This window comes from Budorcas taxicolor, chromosome 15 (genome assembly GCF_023091745.1).
Source record: "Budorcas taxicolor isolate Tak-1 chromosome 15, Takin1.1, whole genome shotgun sequence".
In the NCBI taxonomy this organism is placed as follows: domain Eukaryota; kingdom Metazoa; phylum Chordata; class Mammalia; order Artiodactyla; family Bovidae; genus Budorcas; species Budorcas taxicolor.
In genome coordinates this window covers 61,393,846-61,414,563 of record NC_068924.1, presented here as the reverse complement: position 1 = coordinate 61,414,563, position 20,718 = coordinate 61,393,846, and the positions used below count along the sequence as shown (strand labels likewise).

At 35.9% G+C, this 20,718-nt stretch overlaps 1 protein-coding gene across 1 annotated transcript in view; it reads left to right on the top strand.

The window, feature by feature from the left end:
- The window catches only part of CCDC73 (coiled-coil domain containing 73), a 110,579-nt gene that overhangs the window by 88,380 nt on the left and 1,481 nt on the right, over positions 1-20,718 (top strand). The window contains exons 13-16 of the mRNA XM_052653054.1: positions 356-490; positions 11,581-11,758; positions 12,827-14,329; positions 17,193-17,326. Coding sequence (XP_052509014.1) covers positions 356-490; positions 11,581-11,758; positions 12,827-14,329; positions 17,193-17,326 — 1,950 coding nt within the window. The remainder of the gene's footprint in view (positions 1-355; positions 491-11,580; positions 11,759-12,826; positions 14,330-17,192; positions 17,327-20,718) is intronic.

The following is a 20,718-nucleotide window of genomic DNA, read 5'->3' as shown; positions in this document are numbered from 1 at the left end:
GTAACAAGAAGTGATTTAATGTACTTAAGAGCACAACTCCTAGGCTTGGCCTTGCATTTGAATCTTGACTATCACTTTATTTCTACCTGATCTTGGGCAAGTTACTTAACGTCTATGAGCCTCACATTTCTCACCTGTAAATTGGGGGCTGAAAATACCTCATAGGATTTTTAAGAGTATGAAATTATGTTTATGAAGTACTCAGCACAACTCAACAAATGGTAGCTTTTAATATTAGTAATTACTTTGGGAATGTTTTCATTGTTTACAATTTCTAAACACTTGTGTTAATGAAGTATTTGTGTACACAACTAATTTATATACATGTTCATTTTGGTTAAATGTTATATATTAGGTTGAAGAACTTAATGGAGAAATTAATGAGATTAAAAATGAATTATCATCACTTAAAGAAACTCATACTAAGTTACAAGAAGATTATGATGAATTATGTGATCAGAAAAAGTTTGAGGAAGACAAGAAGTTTGAGGTAAAATTCAAGTATGTGGGGTATAAGCTCTTAAAAGAAATTAGGACCATCACTGATTATTTTCTCCATGGTTTATATTTTTACTTTCTCAACTTTTAAAAATGAGTGTAAGCGTATAGTCTGTAGTACATTTTAAATTAATTTTCTATACAATATGACATAGGATTAAGAATCATTTCTTGGACATGAATCTTCAATTTCAGCATATACATTTGTGGACAGACAATTTAACACTTTATTAATGTAGCATTATAAAAAGTCTTAAAATGTGGCAGTATAATTCCTTCAGTTTTGTTGTTCTTTTCCAAAATTGTTTTGGCTATTGTGAGTCCTTTGCATTTCCATATAACTTTTAGAATCAGTTTTATCAGTTTCTAAAAGAAAAAGTCTATGGTATTTGAATTTGGCTTGTGTTGAATATATAGATTAATATACAAAGAATTTATATCTTAACCTATAATTCATGACATGGTATATCTTTGCATTTATTTAGATTTTCTTTAATACCACTCAGAAATGTTTTGTAGTTTTCATTGTATAGGTCTTGCAAGTATTTTGTTAAATTTACCCCTGAATATTTCATGTTTTGAGCTCTTAGTATAAGCAGTATTTTTAATATGAATTTTTCTAATTGTTTCTTGCTATTAGATAGAGTTAAAATTGATTTTTGTACATTGACTTCGTATTCTTTTATCATTTTAATTAATTTATTATTGTAGTATGTTTTTCTTGGTTGAACTTTGGAGTTTTCTTTGTACATAGTATGTTGTCTGAGAATTTAAGGCAGATTAATTTTACATCTTTTTCGTCTCTATGCATTTTATTTTTTCCTCAACTTATTGCACTACACTAGCTAAGACTCTTCAGTACAGTGTTAAATAAAGTTGTAAGAGTGGACATGATTGCTTAACTTTTCATCTTAGATGTCTTTCATCATTTCATATTCTATTGAATGTGAAAGTGACAGTTGCTCAGTCATGTCTGACTCTTTGCGACCCCATGGACTATATAGTACATGGAGTTTTCCAGGCCAGAATACTGGAGTGGGTAGCCTTTCCCTTCTCCAGGGTTATCTTCCCAACCCAGGGATTGAACCTAGGTCTCCAGCATTGCAAGCAGATTCTTTACCAGCTGAGCCACAAGAGAAGCCCGAGAATACTGGAGTGGGCAGCCTATCCCTTCTCCAGCAGATTTTCGTGACCCAGTATTAGTCATAGATTTTTTTAATATGTGCTCTTTATCAGATTGAAATTTCTATCTGTTCCTAGTTTGCTGAGTTTTTATCATGAATAGGTATTAAATTTTGTCAAATGCTTTTTCTGTGTCTGTTGATAAGATCATTCTGTTTTCTTTATTCTGTTTTTCTGTCAACGTTAACAATTAATTACATTGATTGATTTTCAAATATACCTTACATTCTTGAGATATCTATTGTCTTTTTAATATATGGCTGCTGCTGGTAAGTCACTTCAATCGTGTCCAACTCTGTGCGACCCCACAGATGGCAGCCCACCAGGCTCCCCCGTCCCTGGGATTCTCCAGGCAAGAATACTGGAGTGAGTTGCCATTTCCTTCTTCAATGCATGAAAGTGAAAAGTGAAAGTGAAGTCATTCAGTCATGTCCGACTCTTAGCAACCCCATAGATTGCAGCCCACCAGGCTCCTCCGTCCATGGGATTTTCTAGGCAAGAGTACTGGAGTTGGCTGCCATTGCCTTCTCAGTAATATATGGGTAGATTTGCTAATGCTGTGTCAGGGGTTTTGAATTGATGAGGACTATTGATCTATAGTTTTTGTTCATTTTTTTCTTTTCATGCTTTTGGTCTAGTTTTTGTATCAGAGTAATAGTAGCCACCAACCCTGTAGCAGGGTTACTGCAGGGTTGGGGACACTGAGTGTAGCAGTACATACATGGGATCTTTTGAAGGAGGTATCCATTATCTTCATTACCTCCACCACAGTTTGGCCCCAGGTAAATAGCAGGGAGGGAACAGTTCCACCCATCAACAGAAAATTGGATTAAAGATTTACTGAGCATGGCCCCGCCCATCAGAACAAGACTCAGTTTCCCCCTCAGTCATTCACTCCCATCAGGAAGCTTCCATAAACCTCTTATCGTTCACCATCAGAGGACAGACAGAATGAAAACCACAATCACAGAAAACTAACCAGTCTCATCACATGGACCACAGCCTTGTCTAACTCAGTGAAACTATGAGCCATGCCATGTAAGGCCACCCAAGATGGACGGGTCATGGTGGAGAGTTCTGACAAAATGTGGTCCACTGGAGAAGGGAATGGCAAGCCACTTTAGTATTCTTGCCTTGAGAACCCCATGAACAGTATGAAAAGGCAAAAAGATAGGACACTGAAAGATGAACTCCCCAGGTCAGTAGGTGCCCAATATGCAACTAGAGATGAGTGGAGAAATAACTCCAGAAAGAATGAATAGACAGAGCAAAAGAAAAAATATCATCCAGTTGTGGATATGACTGGTGATGGAAACAAGGTCTGATGCTGTAAAGAGCAGTATTGCACAGAAACCTGGAATGTTAGGTCCATGAATCAAGACAAATTGGAAGTGGTCAAACAGGAAATAGCAAGAGTGAATGTCAACATTTTAGGAATCAGTGAACTAAAATGGACTGGAATGGGTGAATTTAACTCAGTTGACCATTATATCTGCTACTGTGAGCAAGAATTCCTTAGAAGAAATGGAATAGCCATCATAGTCAACAAAAGAGTCCGAAATTCAGTACTTGGATGGAGTCTCAAAAACGACAGAATGATCTCTGTTCGTTTTCAAGGCAAACCATCCAATATCATGGTCCAAGTCTATGCCCCAACCAGTATTGCTGAAGAAGCTGAAGTTGAACGGTTCTGTGAAGACCAACAAGACCTTTTAGAACTAACACCCCCCCAAAAGATGTCCTTTTCATTATTAGGGACTGGAATGCAAAAGTAGGAAGTCAAGAAACACCTGGAGTAACAGGCAAATTTGGCCTTGGAATACAGAATGAAGCAGGGCAAAGGCTAATAGAGTTTTGCCAAGAAAATGCACTGGTCATAGCAAACACCCTCTTCCAACAACACAAGAGAAGACTCTACACATGGACATCACCAGATGGTCAACACCGAAAACAGATTGATTATATTCTTTGCAGCCAAAGATGGAGAAGCTCTATACAGTCAACAAAAACAAGACCAGGAGCTGACTGTGGTTCAGATCATAAACTCCTTATTGCCAAATTCAGATTTAAATTGAAGAAAGTGGGGAAAACCACTAGACCATTCAGGTATGACCTAAATCAAATCCCTTATGATTATACAGTGGAAGTGAGAAATAGATTTAAGGGCCTAGATCTGATAGACAGAGTGCCTGATGAACTATGGATGGAAGTTCATGACATTGTATAGGAGATAGGGATCAAGACCATCCCCAAGAAAAAGAAATGCAAAAAAGCAAAGTGGCTGCCTAAGGAGGCTTTACAAATAACTGTGAAAAGAGGAGAAATGAAAAGCAAAGGAGAAAAGGAAAGATATACCCATTTGAATGCAGAGTTCCAAAGAATAGCAAGGAGAGATAAGAAAGCCTTCCTCAGTGATCAATGCAAAATACAGGAAAACAGTAGAATGGGAAAGATTAAAGATCTTTTCAAGAAAATTAGAGATACCAAGGGAACATTTCATGCAGAGATGGGCTCAATAAAGGACAGAAATGGTAGGGACCTAACAGAAGCAGAAGATATTAAAAACGAGGTGGCAAGAATATACAGAACTGTACAAAAAAGATCTTCACGACCCAGATAATCACTGGTGTGATCACTCACCTAGAACCAGACATCCTGGAATGTGAAGTCAAGTGGGCCTTAGGGAGCATGACTACGAACAAAGCTAGTGGAGGTGATGGAATTCCAGTTGATTCCACCTGAAAGATGCTGCTGTGAAAGGGCTGCACTCAATATGCCAGCAAATTTGGAAAACTCAGCAGTGGCCACAGGACTGGAAAAGGTCAGTTTCCATTCCAATCCCAAAGAAAGGCAATGCCAAAGAATGCTCAAACTACCAAACAATTGCACTCATCTCATGCTAGTAAAGTAATGCTCAAAATTCTCCAAACCAGGATTCAGTAATATGTGAACCATGAACTTCCAGATAGTCAAGCTGTTTTTAGAAAAGGCAGAGGAACCAGAGATCAAATTGCTAACATCCATTGGAAAATCCAAAAAGCAAGAGAGTTCCAGAAAAACATCTATTTCTGTTTTATTGACTATGCCAAAGCTTTTGGCTGTGTGGATCATAATAAACTGGAAAATTCTGAAGGAGATACCAGACCACCTGACCTGCCTGTTGAGAAATATGTATGCAGGTCAGGAAGCAACAATTAGAACTGAACGTGGAACAATAGACCAAATAGGAAAAGGAGTACGTCAAGGCTGTATATTGTCACCCTGCTTATTTAACTTCTATGCAGAGTACATCATGAGAAATGCTGGGCTACAGGAAGCCCAGAAGAAATGCTGGAATCAAGATTGCTGGGAGAAATATCAATAACCTCAGATATGCAGATGACACCACCCTTATGGCAGAAAGCAAAGAACTAAAGAGCCTCATGATGAAAGTGAAAAAGGAGAGTGAAAAAGTTAGCTTAAAACTCAACATTCAGAAAACTAAGATCATGGCATCCAGCCCCATCACTTCATGGCAAATAGATGGGGAAGCAGTGGAAACAGTGTCAGACTTCATTTTCTTGGGCTCCAAAATCACTCCAGTTGGTGACTGCAGCCATGAAATTAAAAGACACTTACTCCTCAGCAGAAAAGTTATGACCAACCTAGATAGCATATCAAAAAGCAGAGACATTACTTTGCCAACAAAGGTCTATCTAGTCAAGGCTATGGTTTTTCCAGCAGTCATGTATGGACATGAGAGTTGGACTATAAAGAAAGCTGAATGCCAAAGAATTGATGGTTTGAACTGTGGTGTTGGAGAAGACTCTTGAGAGTCCCTTGGATTGCCAGGAGATCCAACCAGTCCATCCTAAAGGAGATCAGTCCTGGTTCATTGGAAGGACTGATGTTGAAGCTGAAACTCCAGTACTTTGGCCACCTGATGAGAAGAGCTGACTAATTTGAAAAGACCCTGATGCTGGGAAAGATTGAGGGCTGGAGGAGAAGGGGACAACAGAGGATGAGATGGTTGGATGGCATTACCGACTCAATGGGCATGAGTTTGAGTAAACTCCGGTAGTTGATGTTGGACAGGGTGGCCTGGCATGCTTCAGTTCATGGGGTCTCAAAGAGTCAGACATGACTGAGCAACTGAACTGAACTGAATACTAGCCACATAAATTGAATTGGAATGTGTTCCTTCCTCCTTAAAGAGTATTGTGTTGAACTGCTGTTGTTTACTAAATATTAGATACAATTCATTGGTGAAACTATTGAGGCTTTTTCTTTGTGGGAATATTTTTAGAAACAAATTTAGCTTTTAAATTATCAGATTATTCAGCTTTTCAATTTCTTCATATGCCAGTGTGCAGAAAACAGTTGACATAGCAGGTTTGTAAAAGGCCTCTGGAAGACCTGCTGGTCAGTTTGGCTGTTGACTGATAACTGGAAATTGGATTTGGGGAGGGTTCCCACCATTTCCTCACAGACAGGAGTGATTCACTGTGCTTAAACTATTAAGTAGTTTACTTTGAACGTCTGCTTTCTTTCTGGAAGTCAGTAGTTTTGGTACGTGCAAGGCAGAGAGTGACCAGCAACCAATTAAGCTTTGAGCACCAAGTCTCTAATGAGCCTCCTAGTAGACAAGAGTTCACATTTGTGGTTACAATTATTGCTGCAGGAATTAAGCATGTCCTATGTGACTTCACTAGGAGAAGACTCTTTATTTTTTGGAAATTGAATGAATTTATTCAGTTCAGTTGCTCAGTCATGTCCGACTCTTTGTGACCCCATGGACTGCAGCACTCCAGGCTTCCCTGTCTATCGCCAACTCCCGGAGCTTGCTTAAACTCATATCCATCAAGTTGGTGATGCCATCCAACCATCTCATCCTCTGTCATCATTATGTAACCTTTTATGTGAGGAAGAACTTATAGAACTTAGTTCCAAAATTCATGTGAGAGTGAAGGGAGAGAGAGGAAATGACACAAACAGGAGATACAAGTCAGCTGATTTCAAATTCAGATTATACCTACATGCCATAGGAGAGGACTCTTGAAAGAAGTTTGTACCTGGTTTCTTCCAGACTTCATCTCTTGTGCCTTTTCCCTTTGCTGATTTTGCTTTACACCCTTTACTGTTATAAATCTTAGGAGTACAGCTCTATATTGAGTTCTGTGAGTCCTTACATCAAATCACCAGACCTGGGGGTGAACTTGGAGACCTCCAGCACTGTCCATTTTGCTGACTTTTCTCTTTCAAGGAACTTGTCATTTTCATCTGAGTTGTCAATTTATTGGTTATTGGCCTTTTTCCTTCTCTAACATAAACATTTAAAGCTATTAATTTTCCTCTAAGTACTGCTTTAGCTTCACTCTACAAATTCTGATGTATAGTGTTTTCATTCTTACTCAGTTGAACATATTTTAAAATTTCTCTTGTGAGCTCTTTGACCCATGAATATGAGTTTGATCTATAACCTTGCTGTTTAATTTCCAAATATTTAAGAATTTTCCAAGTATCTTTCTGTTAATGATTTCAAACTTAAGTAAGACTTCTATTTATTTATTGTTTTACTATATCAAGACTTGTTTTTTGGTCAAGTATGTTGTCTATCTTGGCAAATACTTCGTATATTCTTGAAAAGAATGTATATTCTGTTGTTGGTTGGTGAAATGTTTTACAAATGTCAGGTCAGTTTGGTTGATAATGTTGTTCAGATCTTCCTTATCCGTACTGATTTTTTGTGTACTTGTATTATCAGTCGGTGAGAAATCATTGATTATAATTGTGGATTTATATTTCTCTTTTCAGTTCTGTCAGTTTTTGTTCATGTGTGCTTAAGCCCTGTTATTAGATGTATACACAGTTATAATTATTACTTTCTGATTAATTAACCTTTTTATCATTTAACATGTCCATCCTTATGCTAGTAATATTATTTTATCTGGCATTAGTAAGCTTGTCCATCTTTTATGATTAGTGTTTGCATTATGTATTTTTTTCACCTTACTTGTGTGTAAGGAGTAGATCTCATGGCAAGAGAATTTTGAACCGAGTTGTTAAAAATAACTAAGAATTTCCAGATAGAGATTTAAAATAGATGAAATAGCATGAGCAAAGAATCAGAAATGTGAAATATTGTAATTCAATATGTAAACTAGATGTCTGTTAGCGAGGCTACTGTAGAGGTTGCTAGCAGTGCAGTAAGTATCAGGAGAAGAGGTTGAAAAGATAGGCAGAAGACAGACTATAAACGGCTGTATAAACTGTTCATGGAACTTTGTTCTTGACCATGTCATTTGGGGGCTTTTAAACAAGGGAATAAAGTGATTAGATTACTTTTTAAAAAATATCATTTTGGTGATGATATGTTTAGACAGTGAGACAAAGCTAAGGGCACAGGTTCCAGCTTGGAGAATAATGAAGTAGTCCAGGCAGGAGATATTTATTGCTTTTTAATATTCATAAATGTAATATAGCTTGAGAGTTGTAAGTGGCAAGTAATTCCTACAACATCTGATTGATTATAAAATGAATGTAGACTTCCTTCATAAGTTGATCAGCATTATTTTATTTAATCAGACTATAAATCATGTTTTTAAGAAATGTAGACAGTATAGACACTTTAAAATAAGAAAGTGAAGATCATGCATAACCCCAGCCACCCAGAAATAGTGATTATTATGGTATATGACTTCCAGAGTTTTCCTGTACATCAGTTTGTATAGGAACAAATAGACATTCGTATACATGTACTTTTTAAAAACTAAAATAAAATCATACTTTCTCTGATGTATGTATGTATGATTTTTATTTCAAAATTTATTTTATTGTGGCAAAATATATAACAAAAAATATGCCATTTTAAAGTGTTAAGTTTAAAATTACAATTATAACTCAATGGCTTTAATTACAGCTACAATGTTGTACAGTCATCACCACTATCTATTTCCAAAATTTCATCATCCCAGACAGAAACTGTGTAACCATTAAACAATAACTTCTGATTTCCCCCTCTCCTCAGGTCCTGGTAGCCTCTCATCGACTTCCTGACACTGAATTTGTCTATATATTTTATATAAGTGGGATTATGCAATATTTGTCCTGTCTGGTTTCTTTTATTTAGATGATGTTTTCAGAGTTCATGCATATTGTAGCACTTCATTCCTTTTTATGGTGGAATAGTATTCCATGGTATGAATATACCACATTTTGTGTCTTCTGTTGATGGACACTTGGGCTTTTACCTTTTGGCTGTTGTCCTGTTTTGAACATTGACATGCAACTAGCTGTTTGAATCTCTGGTTTTAATTTTTGGAAGGTATATACTGAGGAGTGGCACCGAGTGATTTCTACTTCCTGGTATGCATGTTCTGTTGTAATACCCTCCATGGAGTTTGAGTTGGATTTAGAAACTTGCTTCTAGTTAATAGAGTACAGCAGAAGTGATGCAATGTTACTTCTTAGATTAGGTTATATGAAGACTGTGGTTTCTGTCTTGGGTTAACACCCTGTCTTTCAGTCTGTCTCTGTCTCTCAGTCTCTTTCTCTCTGAGACATATAAAAAAGTCCCAGCTATCCTACCAGAGAGCCTACATAGTGGAGACACCCTAGAGGATAAAAAGCCACATAAAAGAGAACTGGGCCCTCCAGCCAACAGCCAGCACAACTGTTACCCATGTAAGTGAGCCTTCTAGAGGCAGAAGTTCCAGCCCCAAGTTTCAGATGATAGCTTGACTAGACACTCGTGAGAGACTGGGGTCAGAACCATCAAGCCAAGCCATTCCTCATCCATCTAAAAGATGAGATAGTGAATGTTTGCTATTTTAAACCTCCGTTAACTCTTAATATGGCTGACCCTGGAACAACTCGGGTTGGGGCACCAACCCTCAGAACAGTAAAAAATCTGTATATAACTTATAATCAGTCTTTCATAAAAATGGTTCCTCCATATTAATGGTTCAGCATCCACAGATTCATCCAACTGCAGATGTATAGTACTATAGTATTTACTGTTGAAGAAAATCTGTATATAATTGGACCAGTGCTGTTCAAACCCATGATGTTGACATGTCAACTCTATAAGTATCTTCTAGGATTTCACAGCAGGTATTGAAACAGGATTTGAACCTATATTCATCCAACTCCAAAGCTCCTGGCAACTATCATACTATTTTTCTCACTCTCCTTTGGAAACCTCTTTTGCAAGTTTCTCTTTCCCTGCCTCTCCTTTGGGGATTTTCATTAGCATTTTATTCTTTATTCTCTTTCTTCTTAAAGTATACTCTCAATCAGTCTCATCAACCAGTATGTCTGCAGTTGCCTGCTATCTGCCAGTGATCTTCAAACCTATTTTTCCAAGTCAATTTTTCTCTTAAAAGCTCCCAATCAGTACATCTAAATGTTCACTAGACATCTCCACCTTTTTGTCTTTACTCTTCAAACTCGAGAGATTCAAAATGAACTCATGATATTTTTCTCTAAACCTCCTATTCCTGTTTTCTAGCTCAGTAAATAACACTCACCAGTCTCTTAGGTACCCAATCTGACCTCTGCAAGTCAGTCTTGACTTTCCCCTCAGTTTTTATATCCAGTTGCTCAACAATTGATAGTAGCTCAGTACGTAATTAACCCACTCCAGTGTTCTTGCCTGGAGAATCCCAGGGACAGGGGAGCCTGGTGGGCTGCCGTCTATGGGGTTGCACAGAGTCGGACACGACTGAAGCGACTTAGCAGCAGCAGCACATAATTCATGCTTTTCAAGCTATTCAGGCCTTTCAACTTTACTGATATCACCTGGACTACTGTGGCACTCTTCTGATGCATCTCTCTGCCTCATGTGTTGTTTCCCCTTAATTCAGTGTTTGTCAGATACCAAATGCAACTTATTAGTGATTCATAGAAATCAGTCTGGTAGTTTATGACTGGCATTCTTTTAAAAATGAAATAAGCTAATGTAGTATAGAAAACATTACAATGTATCTCACTGAGTGGGTGTTGTTTGGTATGCTCATTGTGTTATGAGACATACTTATTTCTTATTGCAGTTTTTAATTAGTGAAGTTTGGAAAACAATCCATTCTTTACACTGTAGCCAGAATGGTCTTTCCAATTAGCTCATATTAATAACCTTATCTAAAATCCTTCAGTGACTTCTCATTGACTACCTGGTAGAGTCTAAACTCCTTAGCATGCTTTTTGGGGGCTACTAGCTCAAGACTCATTTCTCTGCATTCTTCTCACAGCATCTAAGCTCATGCTGAAGTAAATCACAGGTAGTTCCATGAAGTAGAACTACATGAAATGACTATAGTTTTGTTTGTTTTTAACATCTGTAAATGCCATTTCTTCTCCCTGGAGTGCTTTCTTATCCCCATCTATATTAAAATTGTCTGTTATTTCTTTTCCTATCTTTCCCAGTTGACCATAAATTTTTTGAGGATAGTGACTATATTTTGTTCATCTTTGTATCCCAAAACCTAGTGCAGTGCTTCCATGTAATATATGTTCAATATTTGGGGGGAATAAAAAGATGTTGAATTGCGTCACTATTTTAAAGATACATAGAAACACCAAGCACTCAAAACAATTTGCCTGCCATGACTACTTTGCTTTTAATAAAGGAGTGATTCTTAATATGTGGTATTTGTAATAATGTGGAATGCTTGTTTAAAAACATCTAAGGCTCTCCATTTTATTTAAATATGATAGACAATACAAAATGAACTTAGAGTGATCTTGTTATAAAGAGGAATATATTAAATGTAGTAAAAAAAAGTCATTTGGATTTCAAATACAAATTGCTGGATGATTAACTGAAATATAGATTCCACTTTCATTAGCAAAATTTGTTCAGATATTTTATACTTTTTAACAGTATGTTTTTACATTAAAGGAATCTTTTCCATTTTACACTAGAATCTTCCAGAAGTAAACACTGAAATGTCAGTGGAAAAATCAGAAAACACCATCACACAGAAATATAATTCCAGGCAAGAAATAAGGGAAGAAAATACTAAGATTTGTTGTTTAGACACTGAATACAAAGAAAAAGGGGAAACAAAAGAAGGCCCATTTTTAGAGGAAATCATTATAGGTAATAAAGGTAACCCAGTTATATTGATGTTTTCTAATTTTTATATTGGTCTTTTAGGGGGATATCAATTTCAGTCTTTGCTTGAGGACCTAGTAGTATAATTGGAGAAATACTTTTTCATGTGTATGTCTTAACAAAAGGACTTGTATGTTTTTTGAGCTGTTCTTTAATAAAGTCAGTATTCAGGGGAAAAAATACATTTTTGCTTTCCTTTCTCATCACTTACTTGTTGGCTTTTTGCATTCTGGTTTCTGCTTTCATTTCTTTGCTGAGACTGTTCTCTGAGCTACCAGTAACCTTTTGATGACCAAATTCTAGAGCACTTTTCTTAGTTCAAATTACCTTTCTATAATCATTGAAATAATTGACTAATTCATCCATATTGAAAAAGAGTTGTTTAAAGAAGGTAATCTGAAGGTGTTCAAACCTAGGCTGAACAACCACTTGGTGGGGATGTTGTAGAGAGAATGATTGGATTAAAAAGACCTTTCCTGGCCTACAGATTATTGTAACTATACTGAAATTTTGAAATTTATGGTTAAAACCCAGATGAATAAAATTAATATCTTAAGTAGATATTCTGTACACTTTGCCCAAAAGTATTCCAGATTTTAAAAATATCTACAAGGTAGTGAGCAAAAAAGTAAAGAAAAGAAACCAGCTGGCAACTTCTAGATCTAGGTAATAAGAGAAATTACAATATGACTGTTAGTGTAAATTAATTTTTATCTAATCACCTGTGTGTTTGTATGAGATTGTACTGTATGTGCAAAAGGAAGTAACAGACTAGAGAAATAACCAGTTTGTAATGTCCTCAACTTACTTTTTTAAACCAAAATTACTTTCTCTGTTATGAAATACAAATTTAATATGAGTAGAACCAAATATTTTACCATGCTTATTAAAGGGAGCTAACTATTTATATAAAACTGATGTCATTATGTTTGTGTAATAGCTTGCCAATGAAATATTTTAAATTAAATATATTTTTTAAAAACAGTTAATATGTGTTATAAAAACAGGGTTTAGTATATAACCCAAAATTTTACTGTGTTCTCTTTATAACAGACTTACAGCTTTTTGAAAAAAGCTCCAAGAATAAAATTGATATTGTTCCGCTACAGGATGAAAACCAAAGTGAAATATCCCTAGGCAAAACCCTCGGCATAGAAAAAGAATTAATTAGTGAAGGACAAACCTTGGATATTACCGACTTTACGAAAGTGGTTACTACAGAAATAAAAAACAAGGTGGACTTGGAAAAAGATAATGAGTGTACAGAACTTAAATCACCAAGTATTCCCTTTGTAGTGGCAGATTCATCAATGGAAACAGAAAAGATCCATCTAGAAAGAGCTGAAGGATTAGATCTTCACCATGCAAATATACATTTGGGGGTTGAAAATAATAGCACATCATTTAACAGTATTTTAAATGAGATGGCTTGCCATACAAATCATAAAGAAGATGTTTCTGAAGATGAGCCATTCAAACAACAGTTCAGATTGTTTCCAGGGACTCAAGAAAATACCACAGAGAAGGTAATTACAAGTAGCCACCAAATCAACACAGATCTGGATTCTTCTGTAGATGTAAAAAGGAATCTTGTCCAGTCTCAGAAATATAGTTTACAGGATTCAAATAATGTTATGTTAGATGATAAACAATGTAAAATAAGACAGACACAACTGGTAAATAAAAAAAGTGAATGTAGCCTATTGCCGTTTAAAGAAACTTCAGATGTTCAGCAAGTTGGTGACGATCCTTCAGAGCAACCTGAACCAGCTATTCCTTGTGATATAGCAATCAACCACCCCATTTCTTCTGCTGTTTTCAGTGACAATTTGAATGTACTTTTAAAGAATTCAGATAAAATTGTTAATACCATACCTGTGTTGGTGACACCCAACTCAAGCCCTAGGAAAAGAACTATATGGAAAAATCTGAATGATATGCAAAACAGTCAAGTTGAGAACTGTTTGGGGTATCTAGAAAACAATGTGACTCTTTCCCATCTTCAAATTAACAGTGAGAATATAGATGCTTCACAAGCCAAAGATATGAAAACTGCTATTCATGTGAAGACGTCCACAGAAATGCAGTTTTCCAATAAAGAAAGTCAGATTGATGAGAATCAGATAACTGAAGTTAAAAAAAAAGACTGCTTCCCTAATGAAAGACAGCATACATTGTTAAATAGTACAGAGAAAACGGAGTCATTAAATGACATTGTTTCAGGAAAAATTTACAGTGAAGGACAGCTGGAAGAATCATGTTCATTTCACATAAAGCCATCTGGAGATTTAGTAAACATAAGTGGAAGGTCAGCCTTTGATCTTTCAACTTCAGATAAAAAAACTGAGAAAACTCTAGTGTATGTGAATTTTTTAGGCCCTAGTTCTTGGTCAAAAGTAAATCAAATTGAAAGTCAAACAGTGAGCACTTCAACATCTAGCATTCCTTTGCTGCTGAACGAGAGACCAGTAGGTCTGTTAGGAAAGAAAAAGATTGTTTCGATGACACTTTGTAAAAATGTTAGTGTGGATGAGGCCAGGAAGGATGTTGGACCAGGTAAGAAAATAATTATTTAAAAATTTGTTTTTCTACTTATTATTCTTGGTAAAAATTTTCCAGATGGTTTAATATGAAAATTTATATTACTATATATATTGTTTTGCCTAAACCTAAAGACTCTGTGTATGTATATATATATAAAAGTAGGAAAGGTTTTACTTAAACGGAAGCAGATTTCTTTTCACTTAAATCTGAACCAGTATTATCAACATAACACGTACAGAGGTCAACTGCATTTTGGAGATTAAAAAATCCTTTGCATTATCAAAGAACTGAAACTAGCAAAACCAATCACATTTGTATCATTAATTTTAAATTAGGAACATCTACCTAATCCGAGTCTCTCTTTTTTTTTTTTAACTTTGTAGAGCAAATGCAGTAAAGTTCTTGATAAGGCTTCTGCCTGCATTCATATTTACTCTTTTTCTTTCTATACTAAAAACACACACAAAACAAGCTTCCTTCTCTCAGAACTGTTTTAGTTTCTCTCGCTTTCTTCTAATTTTCCCCTCCTTCCTTAATTTTCCTGTTTTGTCTGTCCCTCCACTAGCACCACAAATCCAGTTCTTTGCTTTTTTTGTTTGGCAAGTAATAGTGAAGTGAAAGTCACTCACTCTTTGCGACCCCATGGACCATGTAGCCTACCAGGCTCCTCTGTCCATGGCATCTCCAGGCAAGAATACTGGAATGGGTAGCCATTCCCCTCCCCAGGGGATCTTCCTGACCCATGGATCAAACATGGATTTCTTGCATTGCAGGCAGATTCTTTACCACCTGAGCCACCCAGGGAAGCCAAGTGAAAGTGTTAGTTGCTTATTTGTGTCGGATTCTTTGTGACCCCATGGATTACAGTCCACCAGGCTTCTCTGTTCGTGGATTCTCCAGGCAAGAACAGTGGAGTGGGTAGCCTTACCCTTCTCCAGGGAATCTTTTCAACCCAAGGATCAAACCTGGGTCTCCCACATTGCAGGCAGGTTCTTTACCATGAGTCACCAGGAAATCCCCAGGTAATAGTGAGGTGTAACATTACCTTTCATATCCTTGATATTTATTGTTTGAAACACTTTAAATTGAATCCCTTAATAGTTATAGATCAATATTGATACATTCAAATAGTAAATATTTCAGATAGTAGGGACTGTTTTATTCTTTAGAGTGTAGTAAAAACTACCACATGAAATAAAAACATCCTCCAGAATAAAAAAAGAGGGAGGGGGAGGTAAATGGATGACATACACATGACTTAATAGTGAAGGTACTGAAGCTAGGTGATGAGTACATTAAAGTTCATTCTCTCTACTTTTGTGTACTATAAAATTTTCATATTAAAGACATTTTAAAATAGAAATGCAGTATATCTCATGTATAGGTACTGCATAAATGTAACAAAGATAATTACTGTTTAAGAAGTATGATCATAATAAAAATGTTTATTTGCTAATACCAATCTCAACATGTTTAAGTTGTTGGGGCTTTTAGACAGCCTTAGATTTTTAGGGAAATTTGCCTTGACTTCCCTGGTGGCTCAGACAGTAAAGCATCTACCTACAAAGCGGGAGACCTGGGTTCAATCCCTAGGTCGGGAAGATCTCCTGGAGAAGAGAATGGCAACCCACTCCAGTATTCTTGCCTCCCCCCCAAAAAAGGGGAGCTCAAAGAAATATTTTGGGCTTCCCCGGTAGCTTGGACAGTAAAGCATCTGCCTACAATGAGGGAGACCTGGGTTCGATCCCTGGGTCTGGAAGATCCCCTGGAGAAGAAAATGGCAACCCACTCCAGTATTCATGCCTGGAAAATCCCATGGAGTGAGGAGCATGGGCTACAGTCCATGGGGTCACAAAGAGTCAGACACGACTGAGCAACTTCTCTCTTCTTTGCCTGTTTAACAATATGCATTTACAGAAATATGGCTTATTTACCCATTACAGAAATATGGCTTATTAGGAAAGCTTTGCATGGCCCCTCTGACTTTAACAGGCTTCTTTTAAAAAGGAAATTGAGAAAATTTTAAAAAGAAGTGGGGATTAAAAGCAAAGCAAGTATTATCTTATTTGAATGGAGAAGTAATTAGGGAAAAATACAAAACACAAAAACACTGTAAAATCTCATTTCACAAACTATCATTTTCCTGATATAATAAAATGCATTAACTTCCGATTCCATTAATTTTGTCCATCAAATGCAGCAGTTAATGCTGTTAGTCAATAGACAGGTCTACCATTTACCATTTTCTTACAAGTCTTTCCTTCTAAATTAAATTTCAGTGATAGAATTAGGATGCAAGGAGAGATGACTAAAATTCTATAGTAATTCAACTTGTAAAATACTCAGACTCATAAAAGATACTCCTAAATATCTTTTAGCCTTCAAAGACATGTTTCTCTAAATTGTTATCTATTTATTAAAACAGTGACCCCCCACTAGACAGCGCTTTGTTGGACTTCTTATAGCCAATTTCTTTTAAAATATAATTTAGAAATCTTTCAGTTGGTTCAGACTTTTCCCTTTGTATTAGTAAGATGTTTACTATATAAATGTTTATATGCATAGGCAGTCCAGTAACCAGGGGAATAAGGATAACATTTTAATGTATGTTATATTGTTTGAGAAGATCCTAACACTGTGTCACTGGTTGTAATGTGAAATCAGCAGGTTTTTGAAAGTAGCAATAAAATGTTTTCTGAAATGAAGTACCTAATGTAAGAGCAAAGTCTATGAAAACCAGTATTCAACATAAGAAGAATATAGAAATTGTTACTTTTTAAATACAAAAGCATGGGATCAGAGAAAAACAAGTTTAGTCACTAAAATGAGTCCCTGGAGAATAAAATTCAGTTGTCATTTCCTCTTTGTCAACCAGATACTACCAGTATTAACAGAGTTGCTGACACTTTGAATAACTCAAGTATCCATCCAGATCCCAGGGGAGAGCCCAGTGAAGAGAGGAATGCAATTGCAAAGACTTTTTATGATTCTTCTTTTCCCACAGAACATGTAAGTCAATTAAAAATATTGCTGAGCAGACCTTAGTGAGCTAATTCTACAGATATGTGTAGAACTGTATGCATCTGGATGGTTTAAGACCTAACTGATCTCCAAAATAATATCAAGAGGGCAACATGGCACCATTTTTCACAATTAAGGTTGATGGAAAACAGCAGGAAAAAGTCACAGTGTATAAATCAAATAGATACAATCCAGCCTGTTTTGGGAAGGAGAGTGTGAGGTAGTGTATCATGTACTTCTATTTTTTAGTCACCTAAATTTAGGAATAGTGGCATTTGAGCATTTACTTAACTATTAAAAAATAGTTCACTCATTTGAGCATTTTAAATTATAATAAAAGCTGCCTTAAATAAGTTGTTTTTAACAGTGCTTAAAGGTAATTTATATTATTTTCAGAAATTGACTATTCCAAAGGAAGAAATTGTCTATTTTAAAGTATTTCAGTTAAAACACAGTATGTGAAAGGATCAAATATTCATAAGTATATGATATCAAGTATGGATATAAATATTAAGCAAAGTATTTGTAGACATTATATGGCTCCAAGAATCCATTTGTCGTATGAAAAGCAACTAACTACAACTGACAGGTTTTTGTTGGTTTTTTTTTTTTTTTGGAAAATTTGTAAGTTTTTAAACTAAAGTGTGCAAAATTTCAGTGCAAAAATGACTGTATTGTTCAAAGTCTAAAAAACAAATACAGCTGCTATAAGGAACCCAAAAAGGTTAGGAAAAATGACAAAAAAGCAACTGCATAGTCACTGTATATTTTAAAATTTAAAGATGCACATTAAACAACTTTTTTGAGCACTATTATAAAGTGAAAATTATAGCAGTAACACAGCCTTATGAATAAGTTTCTAATAGTACATTTTACTTCCATTTTTAAATTTGAGAAACCTCAAGGTAGCCTAACTGTCCCTTTGGGAAAGTTGAAACTACAATCAGGATCTGAGTTTTTCACCTTTGCATAATTGAGCTCAAAACCAAATCATTTCAGCTTGATGTGCAAATGTTCAATCTTTAAACTGTGGTAACTAATGCACAGTAGACTGGGCACTGGGAAATCTTAAGTCTGACCTTTAGCTAATTGGGTAAGTCATAGAATCAAATCAAAAGCAAAAAGAAGCTTGAGGATCAAAGGTAAACATCCATTCTGATTGGGTTGAATACTTAACACTTCTAACATAATTGTTCTATTTTCAAACAGGTTAAGGGTATGATGGAAATTTCACATCTCCCTTTCAAGCCCATTAAAAAAAAAAAACACCAATAGTTAAGTTCTTTGTAGCGCATCCCTAATGCTTTTTCTGTAATTAAGAATTTATAAAATTTAAAATTTTGAAGAAATATTCCCACAACAGCTTTAAAACCATATTGAGGCAGTGATACAAATACGAAATAATTTTCCAGAGCATTAAGAACAGTTTGCAGTGGACTTGGACTAGGTATCTTGGCTGTTACGTGCTACATCACCTTCTCAATTTTTGTTAATAGAAAAGTTTCTTCTAAAAATACTGGTGCGTGGAAAACACACTAAATGTCTGTTTAGCAAAGTGATCATCACTTGGTGTCAAGCAGTGTGCTCTGTATCATTGTCCCAGCTGATGCTTGGTTACCAGTTAACATTTAATATGGGACAAATTTAAAAGCAGGTGAACTCTTTTGCTTAGTCTACTGCAAAGGCTGTGATCCCTGGACTAAACAAAACCAATCCTACCTCTTTTACTTAGGTTTTTCTACGTCACAGGCTGTTGAATGACAGCTCATGGGCCATTTGCAGCCTATTGCCTTGTTTTTATTAACAATAAAAGCTTATTAGAACAGCCACACCCACTCCTTTACCTGTAGTTCTATGGCTGCTTTTGTGTTAACAGTAAGTCACACAGATGTGAGGGAGGCCACTTGGCCCACAAAGCCAAAAATGTTTATTTACTCTGGCTCTTTTACAGCACAAGTTTGCCAACTCTTGTTCTAAATGAAAAGTGAATTTTATGAAGACTTATGGCCAGAAAGGGAATAGAAGTTCTTTAAATTTTTCAACATATTTTTATGTATACTGTCCACATCAAGTCTTATAAAATTCTGGGTAGTTATTATGAGTTAATTCATTTTCTCCTGTAGATCCAGAGTAATGTGTTTTTTATTCTTAGAGGGGGTTAGGTTGGCTGCAATCTTGATTACACCCAGGAATGAGGATGGGAGAGAGGGGCCAGAGTAAGCAGTCACTTGTTTACACATTCAGTATTAGGTTCATTCAGAATTTTAAAATGTAACCACAGGCTTAAAGAGAGGACTACTACTACTAGGCTGGGGAAATTTTCAGGCCAAAAGTAGATCTTTTGAGTCAGGCAGAAAGCGGTGAAGAGGTGATTTTTTAAGAAGGAAAGGAAGGAGCAAAGGTATGTGGCAACATATGTATAACTAGAATTACTGCTCTAGGCTGCAAAACCTAAGTTAAGATAAATAGGACAAGTTTTGTTCAGTGTAAACTTTAAAATTACATCCTGCTTCTCTCTATGGCCAATCCTTGCTTCTGCCCCTCTCACTAAGTAGGAAAAAGGTAAGTGTAATGTATGAATGTCTCCTTCCTTTTTCCATCAAGTCAAAAGATACGGATTTTGGGTAGTTTGTACTTGATGTCAAATGCACCAAGATGTTTCTAGCATTTTATTGGCAAAACAGGACCATTGTTATCATACAGGTCATCAAATCATTTTACTCCAAAATTAGTAGCAACCTAGCTTTGGACTTGGTCTACTTCTCTGTTAACTATTCTCAGTATTGCATGAGGCTGACACACTGCCCACGCATGGATGACTTTAATTCATTTTGGCCCTGTGAGCTACACAAGGTATGTTGAACACTTACAAGCCAGACATTATAAAAAATATATACTTATGTGCATTTTATCCAGTTATTCTTTACAGTAATAGCATTTTGTAACCAAAAGAATCTGATGAGAAAACTGAGGTCCACAGAAGTTAAATGAATTGCTTCATAAAAACATAGGCAATGAGACAAACATGAACCCAGCGTCACTAAGGATCAGAGGCTAAGACTCTGAGGAGGTTGGTGGTTGACTAGAATTCTCAGGAACCAAACAGAGCAGTCCAAAAAGACATATCCTTTAGGGAACTGAGATAAATGTAAATATTTAAGTTCAGTTTAAAAAATTGTTACTGTATAATCTCACTTTGAAAATACATTACAAAAATATGCCACTTTTATCAGATTGGAAAATACTTTAATGTAAGGCAGTATTCAAAGATCTTCACAAAGATTTATGAACAAATGACATTCATTATAGCTTAGTAACAGTAAACATTTTCCAACAACTCAATTGTCCAACAATATTATGGAACATGGAATATGATGGAG